General features: G+C 44.0%; 1 protein-coding gene across 1 annotated transcript in view; it reads right to left on the reverse strand.

Moving 5' to 3' along the window:
- The window catches only part of LOC309567867 (phospholipase A2 inhibitor gamma subunit B-like), a gene marked incomplete at its 3' end in the record, with an annotated part of 90,286 nt that overhangs the window by 14,457 nt on the left and 52,121 nt on the right, over positions 1 to 23,708 (reverse strand). The window contains exon 4 of the mRNA XM_082273372.1: positions 12,937 to 13,080. Coding sequence (XP_082129498.1) covers positions 12,937 to 13,080 — 144 coding nt within the window. The remainder of the gene's footprint in view (positions 1 to 12,936; positions 13,081 to 23,708) is intronic.

Below are 23,708 nucleotides of genomic sequence, written 5' to 3' on the forward strand. Positions count from 1 at the left end.
ATACATGTATTGGTAATTTTATTGAGAGTGACTGAAGACCTAAATCATCCATTTCATCCCAAAGGTGTCCAGTAGGGTTGAGGTCAGGGCTCTGAGCAGGAGACTCCAGCTTCTCCCCACCAAACTGGATAAACCATGCCTTTATGGAGTTGTTGGATGAGAAGACCTGGCTTGTTCCAATTCTTCTCAAACATGTTTCATAGAGTTGAGGTCAGGGCTCTGTGCAGGACGCTCCAGCTCCTCCCCACCAAACTGGATAAACCACATATTTATGAAGATGTTAGATGAGAAAAACTAGCTTGTTTCAATTCATCCCAAAGATGTAAAATAAATGTATTGCTAATTTTATTGAGAGTGACTGAAGATCTAAATCATCCATTTCATCCCAAAGGTGCCCAGTAGGGTTGAGGTCAGGGCTCTTTGTAGCACACTCCAGTTCCTCGGCACACAACTTGTCAAACTATGTCTTTATGGAGTTGTTGGATGAGAAGACCTGGCTTGTTCCAATTCTTCTCAAACATGTTTCATAGAGTTGAGGTCAGGGCTCCACACCAAACTGGATAAACCACATATTTATGAAGATGTTAGATGAGAAAAACTAGCTTGTTTTAATTCATCCCAAAGATGTAAAATAAATTTATTGCTAATTTTATTGAGAGTGACTGAAGACGTAAATCATCCATTTCATCCCAAAGGTGTCCAGTAGGGTTGAGGTCAGGGCTCTGAGCATCACACTCCAATTCCTCCGCACACAATTCGTCAAAACTATGTCTTTATGGAATTGTTGGATGAGATGACCTGGCTTGTTCCAATTCTTCCCAAAGGTGTTTCATAGAGTTGAGGTCAGGGCTCTGTGCAGGACACTCCAGCTCTTCCCCACCAAACTGGATAAACCACGCATTTATGAAGATGATAGATGAGAAAAACTAGCTCATTTCAATTCATCCCAAAGGTGTAAAATAAATGTATTGGTAATTTTATTGAGAGTAAATGGAAGACCTAAATCATCAATTTCATCCCAAAGGTGTCCAATAGGGTTGAGGTCAGGGCTCTGTGCAGCACACTCCAATTCCTCCGCACACAATTTGTCAAACTATGTCTTTATGGAGTTGTTGGATGAGAAGACCTGGCTTGTTCCAATTCTTCCCAAAGGTGTTTCATAGAGTTGAGGCCAGGGCTCTGTGCAGGACACTCCAGCTCCTCCCCACCAAACTGGATAAACCACATATTTATGAAGATGTTAGATGAGAAAAACTAGCTTGTTTCAATTCATCCCAAAGGTGTAAAATAAATGTATTGGTAATTTTATTGAGAGTGACTGAAGACCTAAATCATCCATTTCATCCCAAAGGTGTCCAGTAGGGTTGAGGTCAGGGCTCTGAGCAGGAGACTCCAGCTTCTCCCCACCAAACTGGGTAAACCATGCCTTTATGGAGATGTTGAATGAGAAAACCTAGCTCATTCCAATTCATTTGGAAGGTGTTTAGGGTTGAGGTTAGGGTTCTGTGTAGGAGATTTGAATTCCTTCACACCAAACTCATCAAACCATGTCTTCATTGAGCTGGCTTTGTACCCGGGGATACGGTCTTGCTAGAACAGAAAATGGTCTTCCCCAAACTTTTACAAGACTGGAAAAGCACAAATGTCTAAAATGTCTTTGTATTCAGGAAGCAAATGAGTGTCTCGTTTAAGAGTTAAGTTGAGTCACAAAGTTAAAGAGTTATAATTATTCTTGCTTTCCTGGTTAAAAAAGAGGAATACTAGCTTTTAAGTTTCTCGAAACAAAATACCTAGATCCACCCTTAATTCCCTTGTAAATTTCATTTTACTGGATTGAATGCCAGCATTCTTCTTTTCTATTATGTTCTATTAATCTGTCGGTAAAGAACATTCTTTGGAAAAACACAATGCTTTGTTCCATTGACACTGATAAATCGAGACCTGCTTTTCTAATGTTATTTCTTTGAAGTGAACCTGCCCAGATTTAGATTTCTCAGGAGACAAATGTGCATAGCAGGTATAGAACTTTTTACAGTAGCATGTAAAGTGGAACTAAAAGTAAAACTTTTTTTTTCCATTTTGGATAGCGTAAGGGAGGGTTTTGTTTTGCAATCTGTGGCCCATTTGGAGGATTCCCTTTTACTTTGTTTCCCATAGCCAAAACAGGTAGTGAGAGTCAATCTTAGTAAGGGACTCCCTGGTTGTCACCAGAACTAGTGTCCTCATTGGAAGATTAACACTCTATCCTCATTCAAGTGACAAACCAAACATTAGGATTTTATCTAATTTTCACTCTCGGTCATATCAGTAAACAGGGTGAATCTCCCTAATAGGGGTACAGACAGCAAAAAAAAAATTCTGCCAAGTGTTCTATAAAAGTTTTAAATATACAACGTCTGATGGCAAGACGAAACGCGTCAGTCACGCCAGCCCTCATGCAGACACGCCTCCAGCCGCGTCGACTGTAACTACATGCCTTTATCACACAGATGTCATGTGAATTTTATACTTTGTTTTTTTACCCAAATAAATGTGCATACTTCACTATTTGAGCCTCATTTGTTTTTGGAGGGATACTATCATCCATTATCTGAGGCACTTGAACATATGAGGATTTATTACTCTGGATGAAGTTACGTGGTGGATCTGGTGCTGGACTTGGACCCTATCCTGGTGGTTATCTCCATGTTCTATACTTGGTTGACCTTCCGTAACAGGGGGTCTAAAGTTCTGGTAAGGGAATCACCTTATATGAGCACGTGGTGATCGTCAGGATTGTGTTCTCACTTATGGTGTTGGAATCCTCTTGCATTAATTTCTGCACTTCAGCATCTGGCTTCACGGACTTTATGGACTTTGTTTAGTCTATGCCTTTTCTTCCATTTATTTGTCATTGTGGCGCTGTACTTTATTACATATTGCTTTTTGGTCTGATATCACCTTTGTACTGGCAGCCTGTATTTATCTATTTATGTATTGAGCGCAGCTATCTTCTCCCTTTTTGACCAGCACAACCAGCACAAGTCACGAAACATGATTACCACCTATATTTTTATGCATTTTACTATATAATTTACTCTCAAGCATCTCCTCTCTTACCGGTGCAACTGCATATCTCACCATCCATTTTATGGGCTCAGCTCCCCAATTTTAAGGTGTATGCACATATTCTTGGCTATAAAATATAGATAGCAGATAGATGGCAGATAAATAGACACTACTACATTACCAAAAGTATTGAGACGCCTGCATTTACACGCACATGAACTTTAATGGCATCCCAGTCTTAGTCCGTAGGGTTCAATAATGAGTTGGCCCACCCTTTGCAGCTATAACAGCTTCAACTCTTCTGGGAAGGCTGTCCACAAGATTTAGGAGTGTGTCTATGGGAATGGTTAGCCATCCTTTCAGAAGCGCATTTGTGAGGTCAGGCACTGATGTAGACAAGAAGGCCTGGCTTGCAGTCTCCGTTCCCAAATGTGTTCTATCGGGCTGAGGTTAGGACTCTGTGCAGGCCAGTCAAGTTCCTCCACCCCAAACTTGCTCATCCATGTCTTTATGGACCTTGCTTGGTGTACTCATGTTGGAACAGGAAGAGGCCATCCCCAAGTTGTTCCCACAGAGTTGGGAGCATGAAATTGACCAAAATGTATTGGTATGCTGATGCCTTAAGAGTTCCCTTCACTAGAACATGGATGAGTAAGTTTGTGGTGGAGTCCTGCCCTCAACCCGATAGAAAACCTTTGGGATGAATGAGAGGAGGGAGACTGCGAGCCAGGCCTTATGGTCCACATCAGTGCCTGACCTCTCAAATGCGCTTCTGGAAGAATGGTCAAACATTATCATTGACACACTTCTAAACCTTGTGGACAGCCTTCCCAGAAGAGTTGAAGCTGTTATAGCTGCAAAGGGTGGGCCAACTCAATATTGAACCCTACGGACTAAGACTGGAATGCCAAGTCCATGTGCGTGTAAAGGCAGGCATCTCAATACTTTTGGTAATTTAATATAGATGCAAACAGAGGTAAGTAGGGTTTTTTTCTGATGGAAGCAGTTCCGGCACCTCTGCCGAACAAAGGGAACACAAGCACTTTCCATATTCTTAGAAGGGCGGCCATGAGTGAGCTGGTAAACCGATACGGCTCATATAATTCTGGCTGCAGCTTGAGAGAGTAGAAGGTGGAGTGATATCATCTGCACTCCACCTCTCCCTGCAGACCAGATACTCCTATTGGCCCCAGTTGCACTCACAGCTGTGTGGAAGAGTGACACATGTAGCCCGACCTGACTCCTGTGTGCTGTGGAGACAGTGGAGAGAAGTTTTTATATAGCCTTTGCTGATAAAGTATTGACTGGCAATGTTGCAGGATGGGGCTTTTTCTATTAACGCTGCTTGGATGTGGGTCTGTGACTATCTCTTAGTTGGATTGGACTGTCTCTTAGCTGGAATGGGCCATCTCTTAGCTGATTTGGGCCATCTCTTAGCTGATTTGGGCTGTCTCTTAGCTGATTCCGGCTGTCTCTTAGCTGATTCAGGCTGTCTCTTAGCTAAATCCGGCCGAATCTTAGCTGGTTTGGGCTGCCTCTTAGCTGATTCTGGCTATCTCTTAGCTGGTTTGGGCTGTCTCTTAGCTGGTTCAGGCTGTCTCTTAGCTTATTCGGGCCGTCTCTTAGCTGGTTTGGGCTACCTCTTAGCTGATTCGGGCTGTCTTTTAGCTGGGATGGGCCATCTCTTAGCTGATTTTGGCCATCTCTTAGCTGATTCCGGCTGTCTCTTAGCTGATTCGGGCCGTCTCTTAGCTGGTTTGGGCTGCCTCTTAGCTGATTCGGGCTGTCTTTTAGCTGATTTGGGCCATCTCTTAGCTGGTTTGGGCTATCTCTTAGCTGATTCGAGTTGACTCTTAGCTGATTCGGGCCATCTCTTAGCTGGTTCGGGCCATCTCTTATTTAATTTGGGCTGTCTCTTAGCTAATTCGGACCATCTCTTAGCTGGTTTGGTGCCTTCTCTTAGCTGATTCGGGCTGTCTCTGAGCTGATTCGGGCCATCTCTTAGCTGGCTTGGGCTGTCCCATGCTGGACATGGGGCTGTCTTTTGCTGGATATAGGGTATGTCTCTTGCTGGATATGGGGGATGTCTTTTTGCTGGATATAGGGGGTGTCTCTTGCTGGATATGGGGGATGTATCTTGCTGGATATGGGGAATGTTTCTTTGCTGGATATAGGGGATGTCTCTTGATGGATATGGGGGATTTCTCTTTGCTGGATATGGGGGATGTCTCTTGCTGGATATGGGGGATTTCTCTTTGCTGGATGCGGGAGATATCGCTTGCTGGATATGGGGAATGTCTCTGATGTGAAAAGCAAGAAGAGAAGCAGTGAAGATACATACGACGAGAATGTTGAAATTGTCTGAACTTATTTTAGTAAGTGCTGGATATCTCTAATGTTTTCTACATATCACTGCATTGCTTTTATTAACACATTCTATATAAATTACTTGTATAGTCCTCCCAAATTGTACTTCCTGTTCTCTAAAGAGGCGGTGCAAGAAGGTGTGTAAGGGTGGAGACACAGAGCGGTTGTAGGGGCGGATCGGAGTGGAGATGAGCATAACCTAAGGGAGGGGGGTGAGCTCTTGCACCTTTTCCTGGAGAAAAACAGCCCTGGAGGTAGATAGATAGATAGATAGATAGATAGATAGATAGATAGATAGATAGATAGATAGATAGATAGATAGATAGATAGATAGATAGATAGATAGATAGATAGATAGATAGATAGATAGATAGATAGATAGAAATAATAATAATAGATAGATAGATAGATAGATAGATAGATAGATAGATAGATAGATAGATAGATAGATAGATAGATAGATAGATAGATAGATAGATAGATCAGAGGCGTAACTAGAACCTTCAGGGCCCCGGTGCAAGAAACCATGAAGGGCCCCCCAGACCCCTGGCCGGGGCCCTTCCCTTCAAGCCTGGGGCTCTTGCCACTGATCCTGGGGCCCTTTACTCTCATTGAGGGGCCCTTTATTTCGGTCCTGCAGCAGGATCCTTTCATAAGTTCTGCATTGGGCCCCCTTCCTGCATCTTGGGGCCTCGCCACTGTGGTGGTATGACAAGTTCTGCAGTGAGCCCCCTTCCTGCCATCTTGGGGCCTCCCCACGGTGGTGGAATGCAGCTACAGGAGGAAAAAGGAGGACATTGATTTCGCCTCTCTTATCAAGGTGTACAGGGGAGCCACACAGGCCCCCTAGAGCATGGGGCCCGGTTGCAATTGCAACCCCTGCAACCCCTGTAGTTACGCCCCTGAGATAGATAGATAGATAGATAGATAGATAGATAGATAGATAGATAGATAGATAGATAGATAGATAGATAGATAGATAGATAGATAGATAGATAGATAGATAGATAGATAGATAGATAGATAGATAGATAGATAGATAGATAGATAGATAGATAGATAGATAGATAGATAGATAGATAGACAGGATGGAGGGAAGTATATACAAAAAATAAACAGTACTTTATTGATGTGAATTTATGGATAGGTGGATGGGTGGATGAAATATATTATATATTACATTCATTTTAATATGTCCTAAACATTAATTGTTTTTACATTTTTTTGGAACAGATGTAAAACAACAGAGGAAATGCTTCCTCTTTGGGTGTTTCCAAATTCTGCTTTAATTCCTTGCCAGAAGATTAGTGAGATGTTCTTAAGATGTTGTGTTAACGTCCTTCAACTTATTAAAGATCAGTACATTTTTTTGGACATAACAAAAGGCAAAGTCAATAAACCATGTCTATGCCTTGAAATGGAATGTCCACCCTTCCTCTGAGACATCAAAAGGACCTGCACCATGTATACAAACAGTTCCTCTTTTACATTGTTTAAAACCAAAATTTTATTTGCAAAAAAACATGAGTTAACAAATAAACTGTGACGGCATACCGTGTGATAGCGGTTTACTCTAGGGAATATATAAAGCGCAATTAGTCCTTTAAAGTGATTGTAAATGCTCACGTTTTTAAATTAAAACAACAAACATGTTATACTTACCTGGAATTTATTCAATAAATAGCTGTACATATAACAATATTGGTAACATGAACTTCCCCCCTGGTCACCCCTAGGGCCTTTATTCAATTTCACAGGCACGTTATTACACCACCAACTGGTCCCTTCCAATTTGATACTATTCCTGGTGTTTGTTCTGCCCTGGCACCTTCCCTGAGTCCACTGTTTTGAGCATATATATTTTTATAATTATTATACATGGAGGTTCTCCATTTATATATATATTTTTTCCTTTTTTGACATAGATACATTTTTAGACTCCATTGTGGTCCCAGTGTGCCCTTACTGCTTCTCTCTTTCTGAAGTATAATTTTGAAGCTCTCAAAGCCACATTCCATCCTGCCTATGGCCCCTTTTTCTATGCAGCCCCGATGTGCTGGAGATCATCCATGCCTCAGCCCCGGGTTAGGCGTCCCCTGGAGTTGCTCCGGTTTCCCTCTCCTTTACTGGATGGCTCATGGATCTGTGACACTACTTCAGGTAGTGCTTTTTCCATATTACCCTTCATTACAATTCTGACATTATACAGTTTCATTCTTATGATGTATATTTTCCTTCTTAGACATACAAACTTACATTCAAGCTCCTGATGAGTGGACGGAGGTCCACGAAACGCGTCGAGCCTACACATGACTCAATATACCATTGTAATGTGACATATTTCAATTTGTGAACACACAGAGATTATGATGTCTTATTGTATCCATTGTTTCTTGAGAGATTCTGGCTTGATCCTAGAAATGATGCGTGTGTATTTTTTGTTGATTCAATATGTATTATGCAATTTATTGTATACTATATCTCTGTATGTGTTCATGTTACTAATATTGTTATATGTACAGCTATTTATTGAATAAATTCATTTTGTCTAGTTACCTCACTCAAAGTCCCACACCCTTGTTTTTATCCTTGTTTATATATAAATATAGGGATGGAGGAAACTAGACAATATGTGTGGCAAATCTATGATTTTTCTCCTTTCATGTTATACTTACCTGTTCTGTTTAATGGTTCTGCGCAGAGCAGCCTCAATCCTTCTTTCTGGGGTCCCTCTTCTTCCTCCTGGCTCCCCCTTCCCCCACCAATTGCCCCCATAGCAAGCCACTTGCTATGAAGGCACTCGTGAGGGCTCGCTCCTTAGCCTTGCTCTGTGTGTTTGTTGACACACAGCACAGCTCGGCTATGATATGGCACTTTTCCACTGCATGGAACCGAATGGTTCGGTTCGCTTTTGCGCTTTTCCACTGCATGGTACCGCATGGTACAGTGTTGGAACGGTTCGGTACGGTACGGCGGCGCTTTTCCACTAAATGGAACCGAATGGTATGGCTCGCTTAAACAGTACCACCTCAGTTGTGGTTCCAACAGGGCCATACCGGTACCATATCCCACAATCCTTTACATGCAGCCTTGACTGTTTGTCACTACTAGCCACTGATTGGTCAGAGAATCATTGTTATCCCACCCACTTTACTTTAGTGGAAAAGAAAACCATACCGAACCGTTCCAACACCGTACCATGCAGTACCATGCAGTGGAAAACCAACAGAGCCAAGCAGGGCCAAGTGGAGCCGAGCCGATACTTGCAGTGGAAAAGTGCCAATATACAGCAGCAGGAGCCAACAGCCCTGAGCCAATAAAGAGGGAGAGGGCTGCTGCTGCTCTCACACACCTTGCTGGATTGACATCAGGCTCAGGAGTATAGAGTATGCTGGGGGGGGGGGGGGGGTTACTGCATGCAGAAGGTTTTGTACCTTCATGCATAGAATGCTTGAAGGTACAAAACCTTCTGCCTTTAGAACCACTGTTACTTTAATTTCAAATGTAGACTTAGCAAAGGGTTTTCCTTGAGTTTTGGATAGGAAGGATTAGAACCTTTGTTGGATTTTGACTGCAGTGGTAATGGTTTATTACATAGTTACACAGTAGTTGAGGTTAAATAAAGACTATAGTCCATCCAGTTCTGTTTATTCAAACACAAAATGAGGGAAAATCTGAAATGGGGCAAAACCAGCAACATAAAGCTGGTGGGAGTTCTATCCATCGCCTGGTCTACTAAGAAAAGCATTTTTATCTCTGTCTGTGTCGCAGTTGTAATTTTTTTATCATTTGCTGTCTGGGGAAACAGTCTGAGGGAAAATCTCTCTGGGGGGTTTGTGTTGATAAGTTTGGCTTAGGGAAAATGGGTTTTGCATAGCCATACAAGTCTATGGGAATGCAATCAGAAGGGCAACTGACAATCTTCTGCCCCTGTCAATTAATTCAGGAGGATTGCAGACATGTCTCAAACAGTGGCTTAGTGGTTAGCACTTCTGCCATGCATCCCTGGGCTCCCTGGTTTAAATCATTGAACTGCCTGGAGTTTGCATTTTCACCCTGTCATACCTTACAACTTTTTGAGATGGAAACGAGGGACGCCTATTAGGCAAAATCATGTAGGCATAGGACACATCTCTTGCCACGCCACACCACGCCCCCCCTCCCCAATGCCCCCTCAAAAAGGAAAATTACTTAAAAAAAAAAGATGAGTTAAACCCAAGAGGTTATGACTAAGGCCTTATAGGCGGAAACGCGTCAACTAATTTTATCAGCAGTTGTGTTCTGTGGTTCCTGAATAAAGATGAAGATTTTTTGAGCCGACTAATGAAGAGGAAAGATGAACAGAGGGACGTTGTTCCAAATCACGGACAGTCCCCCAAAATCAGGGACAGTTGGGAGCTATGCCCTGTGCTTGTGTGGTATTCCTCCAACACTCCAAAGACACGTTGGTAAGTTATATGGCTCCAGTGTAAACTTACCCTAGAATTTGTTTCAAGGTTTGCCAGTGGTTACAAACATTTTCCCTGTTTGGAAGTTTTGCTCCTTGCCTGTGACCAAGAAGATTTTGGGGAAGACCATGAACAATGGTTGCCTATGGAGTGTCTTCAAACGTGGGGGTTGCCATTTTGGGTGAGCTGAAATGTATGCTGGATGGATTGGGACTGGCCGAGAGAAAGCAAGCAGAGAGGAAGGGAAGAGACTGAGAGCCCATGTGGGCAGTGACACATGTGGGGAGACAGTATCTGGAGACGCCTTGCTGCTGTGTGCTGCAGCTAAGAGATGGAGAATCCCTGTCCAGCTCCTATAATGGAGAGTGTTGCTGGTAGCGTATGCCCTTGGCCTCAGGCACTGCTGCTGCCAGAAAGGTCTTGGGAAATTTACCCTGGGCTGTACGTTGCTGCCTAAAGAAGGAGAACTACCTGGAGACTGGTACCTGTGCAACCCCATCTTTAATATTGATTGGAACCTGGGCAAACATTTTCTTGGGCCCTCCGGAATCTACTTCAACTCCTTTGCGAGCAGTGCGGGTTCAATGGGAAGCTGCCTTGGGCCTCATAACAATGACTGGGCCCAGGGCAACTTCCCCTTTTGCCCTGTGTTAAAGAAGGCCCTGCCTGTAAGGACTGAACTGCTGGGGGCTTAGGTTGGGTTTGTTGCCCCAAAAGTGTTTTGGAGAGCATGGTGCTGCTTGCAGAGCCATGGCCACTGGGAACAGGGGAGCTGAGAAAACAGCAGCTTCTTTGGGGGTGAGTGCTACATACAGTATGTTTATTTGAGATAGAGACCTTAGATTTTAAGCTTCTTGGGGCAGGGGTTAATGCACTTTATATACAGTATAAAAAGCGCAGTGTAAATTGTTAGCATTGTATACACGCCTGTAATAATAAAAATAAGGTCAAGGTAATGCCATTGACACGAGGTGAAAGCTTATTAATGGAATAGATGTAAAAACCTGACAAAGGTTCTAATCCTTCTTTACTCTATCCAAATAAAAAAAAGTGTTGGGTTGTCAGGTACAAGTAAGCCATAGTTCTTCTAAGTAATCAAACATGCACTTGTTAATATAACCATCTTGTAATGGTGTCTTGGATAGTCAAACAGAAAGCTCTATGTGTAATGGAGAGTGTTGCTGGTAGCGTATGCACATGACTTCAGGCACTGCTGCTGCCAGAAAGGTCTTGGGCAATTTACCCTTGGCTATATGTTGCTGCCTAAAGAAGGAGAACTACCTGGAGACTGGTACCTGTAAGGACTAAGCTGCTGGGGGCTTAGGTTGGGTTTGTTGCCCCAATAGTGTTTTGGAGAGCATGGTGCTGCTTGCAGAGCCATGGCCACTGGGAACAGGGGAGCTGAGAAAACAGCAGCTTCTTTGGGGGGTGAGTGCTACATACAGTATGTTTATTTAAGATAGGGACCTTCGATTATAAGCTTCTTGGGGCAGGGGTTAATGTACTTTATATACAGTATAAAAAGCGCAGTGTAAATTGTTAGCGTTATATACACGCCTGTAATAATAAAAATAGAGTCAAGCTAATGCCATTGCCATGAGGTGAAAGCTTATTAATGGAATATATGTAAAAACCTGACAAAGGTTCTAATCCTTCTTTACTCTATCCAAATGAAAAAAAAAAAGTGTTGGGTTGTCATGCCCTCTAAGTAATAGGTACAAGTAAGTCATAGTTCTTCTAAGTAATCAACCATGCACTTGTTGTTAAAGCGGAGTTCCGGCCACAAAATCGTTACAATAGATTTTGTGGCATCCGCTTCCTTATTGTCACCTGTAACAGTATTGGATATTCCCGTATTTTTTTTACTTACCTTGTTTCTGTAGAAAATATACTCACCTTTCCTTCTACTTCCTCCCTCCTCGGCCGCGGCCCGCGCCGTCACTTCCTGTCCCGCAATGCGTCCTGGGAGCTCTTACTCATCACTCCCAGGATGCAATGGGCAGTGACGAAGGTGGCCGGCCGCTCCTCTCATTGCGTTATTTGCAAACAGGAAATAATGCGATGATAGGCGTCCCAATACTATGCCAAACGCATAGTACTGAGCATGCGCGAGATTTCGCGCTGCATTCACCGGCCTCCTCCCTCTACAACAGGCATGTCCAACCTGCGGTCCGGAACCCCAGGCAATGCGGCCCACTGCCCCCTGACAGTTTTTTTTGCTGGGGAGGAAGGAAGTTGGGTCGGGGGCATGGCCACAGTGGCTTCTAATTAACGGTAGGCAGAAACTGCCTTGGAGGGGAGGAGGGGGGGAGGCGAGCATGTGCAGTGTTTCTGACTTCTACCACCATGACCACTTCAAATCACTGAAGTGGTCATGGTGGTTAGAGTGTTCCTTTAATATCTCTCAGAAGAAGTAAACCTCTGTATACTGATTCCATTTAATTTGATCATCCTCTAGTTGTGTTAAATTAGTGCGGGGGTGCGGGGGGTGCGGCGGCGCAAGAAGGGCGCAGCAGCATTTTATTACTTATAAACCTTAACTATAGTATATATTTTATATGCGGCCCGAGAAAATTTCTCTACACTCAATGTGGCCCAGAGAAGCCAAAAGGTTGGACACCCATGGTCTACAACAAGGAAGCAGGGCAGACATTTCCATACTGCGGCTTCGGGAAACCCAGACAAAGATGGCGGCGCTCTGCAAACATTATATAAAGTAAGAATTTATGATTGCAAATCTATTATTACACTGTATATCACCGGATTAGCTGATGTATGAAGGGAGGTGGATCACTGTTTGGGAAGTATTTAAAAAAAAAAAACGATTCTGTGGCCGGAACTCCGCTTTAATGTAACCATCTTGTAACGGTGTCTTGGATATTCCAACAGAAAGGTCTACGTGCCATAGTTTCCCGACTCTGCTCTTGTCCACCTGTGGGTTTTGGGTGGGCTGATCCTTTAAGAAAGCATAATAGCCAGGCAACTAGAATTTTCAGAAGACTGCAGCAAAGAAGGCCTAGATATTTCTCTCAATACAGATTTATTATTAACTCATAACGAGAAAACATCTCACCTCCATCCCTCTGTGCCAAATAATGGACACAGTACGTTTCGTCCCCGGTGCAGTTAATTGATGTTTTTGCAGAACAAGAGTGAGAATCTCTTGAAAAACAGGATTCACAGGTCACCCCGTTAAATTTTGGCTTTGGTCTTTTCCCTGACAAAAAAAAAGAGGAAAGTTAAATAATAATAATCCATATTTCGTAATTTCTTTCATACTCAGCCAATGCTCCACCCAGGATAAAAGTCAAGAGTAACCGTAATAAGGTCATAGTTATGTGCTCTTGCCCTTTCTCCTTTTTGATTGTTTCTTTTTCCCTTTTTTTAGGAAATTCTCACAAATATAAAGTGAAACGGGTTTCTGAAATTCTGGGAGAAAGTTCATCAGCACACAAAGTGAAAAGGCCAATGTGCACCCCTCCCTCAATGAGTTTTGAATTACTTTAGCAGCATAGTTTGCAGGTCCTGGCCTTTTTATACATACCCTCCTCCTGCCGAAGCGGCCAAGATGGCCACCTTTTATGCCTAACCCCTCGGCTTTGCCCTGCTAACCAGGAAAGAAATTTAAAGGTCCATTAGATTGAGCTTTTTGTTCTGGAAACTTCATTCCGCACCATCCAATGGACTGCAAAATACCCGTATCACAGAAAAAAAGCCCCCAAGTAACATAGTATAGTGCCTGTGTGCACAATATTAATCATATAACAAAAGGCATCCTTGAATAGAGTGAAGCTGAGTTTACATATGCTGTGGCCGCGGCTCGCAGCAGTGGATCCGGTGCGTCGCTGTTCACTGTTTCACGTGCGAATCAGGTCCAAATTTTTGCCTGAATTCAGACCTGAAACAGAGCCAAAGGCACACAGGACCCTTTTCCAGTGCGAATCGCTGCTGCCCCGGAGCTGTGTGAACTGGCTCCATTAAGAGCCGGTCACAGTCTTCTGTCATGTGAACTGGAAACCCGCATCCAATTTGCATAAGTGTCAACTCAGTCTAAGGGAGGGTTTTAACTAGTGATCGACCAATATCGTTTTTTTAAAGCCGGTATCGGCCAATAATGGCCGATATTTTTGTATATTTAAAAAAAAAAAATTTCTTGACAGGTACTATTGTAGACCCCAACCCCTCCTTTGCCCAAATTTGGCTGTTTTGAATGCTGTAATTGTTTTTAATTTGGCACCGAGTACCCGGAAGTGATGTCATGACATCACATCTGAGTTTTTCATGGAGACCCGATCAGAGCGGAATGCGGCTTTGATTGGGTCTTCGGCGGCTGTGCAGGCTGGTTTCCTGGGTCTCCCGGTGGGACGGGAGACCCGGGCGAGCCGCGGAAAATGGCGGGAGGGGGGGGCGTCCCCTCCCGCTCCTTGTAATGACAGCTGAGTGGCTTCTCAGCCGCATCAGTTGTCATTACAAGACAGCCGACCGTCGGCTATGGACGCCGGTACTGGGGTGATGCCTCTAGCTGCAGGCATGGGCGTCCGCAGAACTTTTTTCAGAGGGGGACAACATTTTAAGGTCACCCATGCTCCACCCCTTTTTCAACAATGTCATGAAGGGGAGGGACTTATTCCGTATACTTATTTTGAGTACTAATTTTTAAAGAGCAAACAGGAGCATTTATTTTTAAAGCACTTGTTAACCTATAAAAAAAAAAAAAAAATTGATCCTGTTCCGTTAAAGCATGTTATACAACACAGTGCTTGTGCTGTGTAATTTGGTCCCTTCTATCACCTAAAATACCTGGCTGATCCTGCCTGGCTATGTCCTCCCCTCTGAAAACTGACCACGGTATACCATGGCGATTAAGCCCTGACACTGTGGTCAGTTTACGTGCCTCCGTCATCCATAGCTCTCCTGTCCTCCTCTGTCCTCTCCACTGCAGGCAGCTGTCACATGGAGAGAGGAGAGAGACAACGGGTCACGTGAGCGGCCTCAACCCTCTGAAAACTGGTAAAGAATGGCTTATTTTTTTAAAACACAGACTCTATGGCAAACAGGATTATTAAAAAGACCAGACAGGACGGTATAAAGTGGCTTAATAATCACTTGAAAGGAGGAAGTTGAGATTCCAGGGGGGGGGGGGGGGCATTTGCCCCCCCTTGCCCCTACCTGCGGATGCCCATGGCTGCAGGCATCACTCCGTTACAAGCACTTTCCCAAAATATCGGCAATATCAGTAACCTCAGGGGCCGATTACGATATATATCGGGGAAAGTGCATATCGGCCCCCGATATTTCGGCATTGCCGATAATCGGTCAATCCCTAGTTATAACCACTGTTCTGTTTTTTGTTGCCATTTGTGTCCCCATTGGGGAAATTTGCCTTCATTTCCTGTCCCATAGCTAAAACAGGAAGAATAAGGAAATTCCTCTAAAGTGAAAGGAATCTCTGGTTGTCACCAGAACTGGTGCCCCAATTGGAAGATCTCCCCTTTATTCCTGTTCTGGTGAAAACCCCAAATTTGTGATTTTCTTTTACATTAGGTGGTAACAGTAAACAGGACAAATAGGGCGAATCTTCCTTAAAAATACTATATATACTATAATACTGTGTATGATATAATATATCTTTCTTCACACCTTCTCACAGTCCAGTAATTGTTATCCTAGAACAGAATTTTTAACAGTGGGGTACACATTATTTACAGTCATTTTAACATAATACTGTATATGATATTCCTCTTCTCTTTCTTTTCCTTTCCCTTCTCATCACTTGATTTTGAGTCATGCAACCTCCCTCTCTCTATCTCTGAAAGACACCTATCCATGAAGGAGTTTGAGCATTCCTGACCTTCCTTCACACAGTCTAGCCACTGGCACCCTGGAAGAGAAATTTTAGAAGTTGGGCGCAATTCAAGTAAATGTCTGGGTGATAACCGGGAGCCCTGAGCAGGTAAACTTAATTCCTTGTATGCATTTCAATGTAAATTTTTGTAGTTCCAAGTGGAATATATCTTTGATAACTTCTGCATAACTCATACTGCTTAGTAGTTCAAAATTTCTTCCATACGTCTTCCATATAAAAGGGAAGCAACATAGAGATCGTAGCTGGATTGTAGGAGGTTACTGCCAGCTGGAAAGTGATTCGCCACCAAAAAATAACGTCTTATTCATTGTAAGCTACACTCCAGGCAAGTTAAAAAAAAACACAAATGAATGAGATTATGTGTTCATTTAGTTAAAAAAAAAAAAAAAGTATATATATATATATATATATATATATATATATATATATATATATGTATATGTATATATATATGTATATATATATTCATCGATTAGCCTTACTACAGAGGTGTAACAAGAATCTTCAGGGCCCCGGTGCAAGAAACCATGAAGGGCCCCCCCCGGACCCCTGCCCCTGGGCGGGGCCCTTCCCTTCAAGCCTGGGGCTCTTCCCACTGATTCTGGGGCCCTTTACTCTCGTTGCGGGGCCCTTTATTATGGTCCCGCAGCCAGACTCTTTCACAAGTTCTGCAGTGGGCCCCCTTCCTGCCCTCTTGGGGCTTCCCCACGGTGGTGGAATGCCAGGGATCGGTCGCAAGTGTGACCTTTGCGATCCTGGAAGTTCACCCACTGGTATCAATAGTTTTTATTTTTTGGTATTTTAATTGTATTTTTTATCATTTTATTTATTTTTTTTTTTACAGTGTCACTGACTATGACAATGAATTAATATCTCATAACAATGTTTTAGGGACATGTTTAGGACTGGGAATAGTATCACTGGATTGGCGTAGGGCCAATGTGGTGCCTATTTTTAAAAAGGGATCAATGTCTTTACCAAGTAACTATAGACCAGTTAGTGTAACTTCTATAGTCGGGAAGATACTGGAGAGTTTAATAAACCACATAGATGAGTTCTTGCTGGAAAAAAATATTTTAAGTAACAGACAGCATGGATTCGTGAAAGACAGAAGTTGTCAAACAAACCTCAAAAGCTTATGTAACATGTGACGTCACTTGAAAGTCAGTGGGATATGTTTGCCAACAAATGACAATGTTGTTCCTGAAGTTGATGTGTTGAAAGCAGAAACAATGTGTAAGAAATTGAGTGACTTTGACAAGGACCAAATTGTAATGGGCTAGACGACTTGATGTTCCCGGTCTGCAGGGCCGGTGCTAGACAATTTTGCTCCCTAGGCAAGACCAGCCAATTGCACCCCCCCAAAAAAAAAACTGTACACGTTGCCCCCCTTCCTGCACATTATGCCCCCCCGACCCTATACCCCTTTAATGCTACACCCCCATCCTGCACATACTGCCCTCCTTTAATGCTACACCCCGTTCCTGCACACACTGCCCCCCTTTAACCCTACACCCCCTTCCTGCACACACTGGCCCCCTTTAATGCTACACCCCCGTCCTGCACACCCTTCCCTCCTTTAATGCTACACCCCTCTCCTGCACACACACTGCTCCCCTTTAATGCTATACTCTCCTTCCTGCACACACTTCCCCCCTTTAACCCTACACCCCCTTTAACTCTACACCCCCATTCGTTTACACACTGCTCCCATTTAACCCTACACCCCCCTTTCTATACATACTGCCCACTTGAACCCTACACCCCCCATTCCTGCACACACTGCCCCCCCTTTAATGCTACACCCCCTTCCTGCACACACTGGCCCCCTTTAACCCTACACCCCCCTTCCTATACACACTGCCCCATTTAACCCTACACCCCCCTTCCTGTATACACCCCCTCTCTAGTGGTGACGTCTACTGGGGATGAGGAGGTGACAGGAGAGGAATGTGGCACTGGCCATGGCTGCACCCTAGGTGGCAGTGCGCCCTAGGCGGCTGCCTAGTTCGCCTAGTGGTAGCACCGGCCCTGCCAGTCTGCAGTGGTCAGGACCGACCAAAAGTGGTCCAAGGAAGGAAAACCAGCCAACCGGCGACAGGTTCATGGGAGGCCAAGGCTCATTGATGCACATGGGAAGCAAAGGCCAGACTATGTAGTCTATTAAAACAATAGACAGAGGGTGCACCAGCCTAGTGCATTACCTTCTAATACACTTTATTCATAAAAAAGTAAAACACTCACAAACGCATAGTGTCAACAGGCATATCAAATACTCAAAACCTGACTGTCGCCAGATCTGCAAAGCTTACCTTGTAACATGGGAAGACCTTTCAGCGTCCAATATGCTAACGCATTTCGAAGGGGCAGCCCCTCAAAACGTGTAAGCAATGTTGAATGCTGAAAAGTCTTTCAGTTTTACAAGCTGAGCATTGCGGCTCTGGCGACAGTCTTTTGTAGTTGATATGCCTGTTGCCATTATGGGGGTGGGGATTATTAAAACTGGTGAACTCAGAATCTGGTGCAGCTGTACATGCTAGCCAATCAGCTTCTGACGTCAGCTTGTTCAATTAAGCTTTGAGAATAAAACCTGATTGGTTTGTATGCGTAGCTGCACCAGATTTTGCACTCTCCAGTTTTAGAAAATAACTCCCTATGTGTTTGTGAGTATATTACTTGCTTTTATTTATTATTAAAGTGTATGAAAAGGCTGGTGTATAATCTGTCTATTGTTGAAGGGACACCCACAGTCCTAAGAAGGCAGCATGGCATTACATCGCCAGACCATGGGTCAGAAAAGTGAAAACCTGTCAAACGCTAAGCACCACATTCGAGTGCAGGAGGTTGTTTTTACTGGTCATTTACTGTGGAGCTCAATCCAATAGAACAGTTACTGTAGTTTAGGCTGCTGAAAAAGGTAATGCTGGTTCCGACAGAAAGGTGTCAGAACACACAGCGCACGCATGGCAGTTTGTTGCGTATGGGGCTGCATGGTAGCCACAGAGCGGTTAGGGCGTCCACAGCTAAAAGTGCCTGCAATGGGCACATGAGCATCAGAACTGGACCACGGAGCAATAGAAGAAGGTGACCTGGTCTGCTGACTTCGAGATTGGTTTGAGGAACACAACAACACGTTTGAGGTGTTGACTTGACCTCTAAATTCTCCAGATCCTAATCCATTCAAGCATCTGTGGGATAAGCTATCAAAACTGATTCATGGACGCCCCACCACCCAACTTACTTTAAGGACCAAAAGGGTCTGCTACTGATGGCTTGGTGCCAGATACCACAGCATACTTTCAGAGCAGGCCCGGACTGGCCATAGGGCAGACCGGGCACTTTCCCGGTGGGTCGGGGCCGCCAGGCAGCATTTACTAATAGGGGAAGGTGCCAGCATTAGGCTGTGTGGACGAGGCAAAAATCCATGAATCAGCTCGCCCTTTTCAGTATTGTGGGAGAGGAACGCTCAGGTCACAAGCTGTCTCCTCTAACTGCTTCCTTTGTTTAGGTGTAGAGGTGGGCGGGGCGTCAGCAAACACGAGACCTGTGTCAGAGCGCCTGTAAGTCAGACTGAGGGGAGAGACCTGCATCTAGCATTGCTGATGGTGGGATCGGAGTTCAGGTGGTTGCAGTGAAGAGGAATGGGGAAACTTTTGGAGACTGGCCTGCCAGTCACCTTGAAAGTAGGTGCTGCATTGCTGCTGTACAGACTCTTTTTATAACATATCTGACATTCCTCCAGTGCTGTGACCTGGGATTGTATGGATGCTGAGGCTCCCCTGAAGCTTGCTGGGACTACAAGTCCGAGTAAGCACTGTTTCTGAAAACATCTGGCTCAGCACTGTCTCTTCCTATGACACAGTGAATGCTGTATATAGACTGTGCATATATAATGGAGCTTCCATTTTGTCAGCCAGCGCTGATTGCAACCAGGAGATGCAGTCACCCAGAACATCAAATCATATCACAAGTCACTACTGGTTGGTCACATGTGTGACAAGTTCTGATTGGTTACTATGGGTTACTGCACCGCTCCTTTGTCTGTTGACTTTATGCAAAGTAACCCGAACTGACCAATCACAGTCCATCTTGCACTGGCCTGACTTAGGCTGCATTTGTACTGGTAAATAGCACCGGCGCGAATGACAACAGGAGAAATCTGCTGACCATCAAGCCCTGTACGCTTTAATGACAGGTCAGTGGCAGCTGCAGCTATCTGTATCTATCCGCTCTGCCAGCAGCAGTCCTCGCAGGTAATCACTGACCTGTCATTAATCACTTGTCTACCGGGCACTTTCACCCCCTTCCTGCCCAGGCCAATTCTCAGCTTTCATCGCTGTCACACTTTGAATGACAATTAAGCAGTCATGCAACACTGTACCCATATGACATTCGTTATAATTTTTTTCACACAAAAAGAGCTTTCCTTTGGTTGTATTTAATCGCCACTGGGTTTTTTATTTTTTTCAAAATAAACTAAAAAAGACCAAACCTTTTGGAAATAAAAAACCTTTTCATAGTTATAAAATTTTGCAAACAGGTAGATTTTCTCCTTCAATAATTGGCACTGGTGAGACGGCATTGATGAGGCTGCACTGATAGGAGCACTGATAGGCGCACTGGTAGGGGGAACTGATAGATTACACTGATCAGGAGGCACCAATGGGCACTGATAGGCAGCACTAATACGTGACACTGATGAGGAGGGTCCATAAATAAAAATGGGGGTTTGGTCCCACCATATGGCCATATCGTGCTCAAGCCCACTACTGCGTCAAAGTACCCCATTATCAGTGGGTCCTACACTATCCATGAAAAAGAGATGAATCCAGCCCTTCTAACCCTTGGAGACAACACTCCTTGCTGGGAAAAATGTGCAAATGCACTACAGGGGACTCCTCCTATATCCATTTGATGGTGGACACTGATTGAGTACAGGTGTATGTGGGGGGTGGGGAGGGCTGCTCAACCTCGATAGTCTGGTCAGACCGAATACATAATAAACAGGCAAAAAATTTGGGGGAGCATACCCATGTATTTCCAAAGCTGCTGCAGCTATGAACCAAAAGACATGCATATTTAAAAAGAATAGCGCGCAAATGCAAAAGAAATTACTACCAAATCTGAAGAGAGTCCATAAATAAAAATGGGGGTTTGGTCCCACCATATGGCCATATCGTGCTCAAGCCCACTACTGCGTCAAAGTACCCCACTGGTGGGCTCTGATTGGCAGCAACGGTAGGTACTGTTGATCACATGGTAAAGAGCAGCTGATTGGCTCTTTATCTTGACCTGTGATCAGCTGTGTCCAGAGGACACAGTGATCATGAAGCGTGATACCCGCACGCCACAGTGGGCGTGCCAGGGGCGTAACTACAGGGGTTGGAGGGGTTGCAATCGCTACCGGGCCCCATGCTCCAGGGGGCCCGGCAGCAAACCAGTGGGTGAACTTCCAGGATCGCAAAGGTCACACTTGCAACCGGACCCTGGCATTGCACCACTGTGGGGAGGCCCCAAGATTGCAGGAAGGGGGCCCACAAGATTGCAGGAAGGGGGCCCACTGCAGAACTTGTGAAAGAATCCTGCTGCGGGACCGTAATAAAAGGCCATGCAACAAGTGTAAAGAGCCCCAGGATTAGTGGGAAGAGCCCTGGGCTTGAAGGTAAGGGCCCCGGCCAGGGGTCTGGGGGGCCCTTCATGGTTTCTTGCATCAGGGCCCTGAAGGTTCTAGTTACGCCTCTGGGGCGTGCGGTGGGCGCAATCATGGGAGGACGTCATATAACACCATGGCCGGCCAGGCTGTAGTCGTCATTTGGCTATTGCGTGGTCGGCAAGTGGTTAAAGCGTACAGGGCTTACAATGACTGAAGTAATTTTTTGTAATTTTCGCTGTAAAATGGGTTGCTCAGTCCAAAATGCCCGGGCCTATTTTTTGCCCCAGTCCGGGCCTGTTTCAGAGGTCTAGTGGAGTCCATGCCTCAATCTGTCAAGCAATTTGTAGGTAGGAACAGAGAGCAGAGGGAGGAACTGATCAGTGTGCTGCTTCTTTTTTCTTGTTCAGCCACAAGCTGGGGCTAGGAGAAGGTGAGTGGATGATCTAGCTGTATTACTGGATTGCAGTTAAGAGGTCATATTGGTGTCTTATGCAAGTCGTATGGCAGTGCACCCTAATGCACCCTAATGCCTAATGGTTTGAGGAACACAACAATACGTTTGAGGTGTTGACTTGATCTCTAAATTCTCCAGATCTTAATCCATTCAAGCATCTGTGGGATGTGCTATAAAAACGAATCCATTGAGGCCTCACCTCCCAACTTACGTTAACCTCCCTGGCGGTATGATTCTTTTGGATTTTAGGTGCTGAAAGCGGTACCATTATTTTGCATGTAATTCTTGTGAATGAGCAGCCCAAACCAACTGTATACATTTATTATATATATTATATATATATACATATATTATATATATATATATATATATATATATTATGTATACAGTTGGTTTGGGCTGCTCATTCACAAGAATTACGTATATATATATATATATATATATATATATATATATATATATATATATGTATATATATACGTATATATATATATATATATATATATATATATATATATATATATATATATATATATATATACATACATATATATATATATATATATATATATATATATATATATATATGTATATATATATATGTATGTATATATATATATATAAATATATATACATACATAAAAAGGAAAGGGCACTGGGGGGCAATGTAATGGGATTTTATTTTATTTTGAATAGTATCAGTGTGTTTGGTGTGTTTCACATTTGAATTTGCCGCCGGTTCCAACCCCCGGCGAACGTCACGTCGCCGGAGATGGAAGCCGGGGCTCGCAGACGATCGGGAGGAAGCTCCGCCGCCGCATACCGCCTGCATTCTTCGCTGGATTCCGGAGAAAAGGTAAGTAAAACCTCTACCAGGATCCAGCGATCTTCCTAGCGGTACCCTGAGTGTGGCTTGGGGTTACCGCTTTTGGCTCTAAAATCTAACCCCGAGTCACGCTCGGGAATACCGCTAGGAAGGTTAAGGACCTAAAGGGTCTGCTACTGATGGCATGGTGCCAGAAACCACAGCATACCTTCAGAGGTCTAGTGGAGTCCATGCCTCAATCTGGCAAGCAATTTGTAGGCAGGAACAGAGAGCAGAGGGAAGAACTGATCAGTGTGCTGCTTCTTTTTTCTTCTTCAGTCACAAGCTGGGGCTAGGAGAAGGTGGATGATCTAGCTGTATTACTTGATTGCAGTTATGACGTCATTTTAGTGTCTTATGAAAACCGTATGGCAGTGCACCCTAATAGGATGTGACCCCAAGTGCATTGTCTGCTACTGTGCAAGTGTGTTGAGGTGACATTTGAAATGACAGTTCACATACTAATATGCATTGCGGTAGTACATGGAAAAAGTCATGGCAAAAATTGTGCCTTTTCATGCAATACTGCAATGCCTAGGCATACAGTATATGGGCCAATGCGTTTGCCTTTAAACTGAATTGGTGCACTTGGAACAGATCCGCACTTTTGGTTTACGAAGAAAGCTGTGCAAACAAAAATTTCCAAATCCATCAGATTTAGGGACCAAAATCCAAATATTAAATGTGTTTCTAATTTAGTTCACATGAAAAAGCTTGATTTTCCAGCCAGACATATTTCATGAGTTAGATATGATGTTTGGTGCAGAGAAGATGAACATTCTGTTTATAGACAATCAGTTACACCCGAGATTGTTAGGAATATGTTTGCACTAGCAAAAGTCAGCTCATAAATGCAAAACATTTTAGGTTCTCAGGTCCTCAGCCATTGCACATTACAGCTTGCAAATCAAGGAATTCTGTAACTCAGGGGAGGGGTCAATGATGGATAGGACTGCACAGCGTGGGGGGCAAATTCCTGATTTGCTTTAACCACTTGACCCCCGGAA

The sequence above is a fragment of the Pelophylax lessonae genome, assembly GCF_965119305.1.
Source record: "Pelophylax lessonae genome assembly, chromosome: 12".
Lineage (NCBI taxonomy): Eukaryota > Metazoa > Chordata > Amphibia > Anura > Ranidae > Pelophylax > Pelophylax lessonae.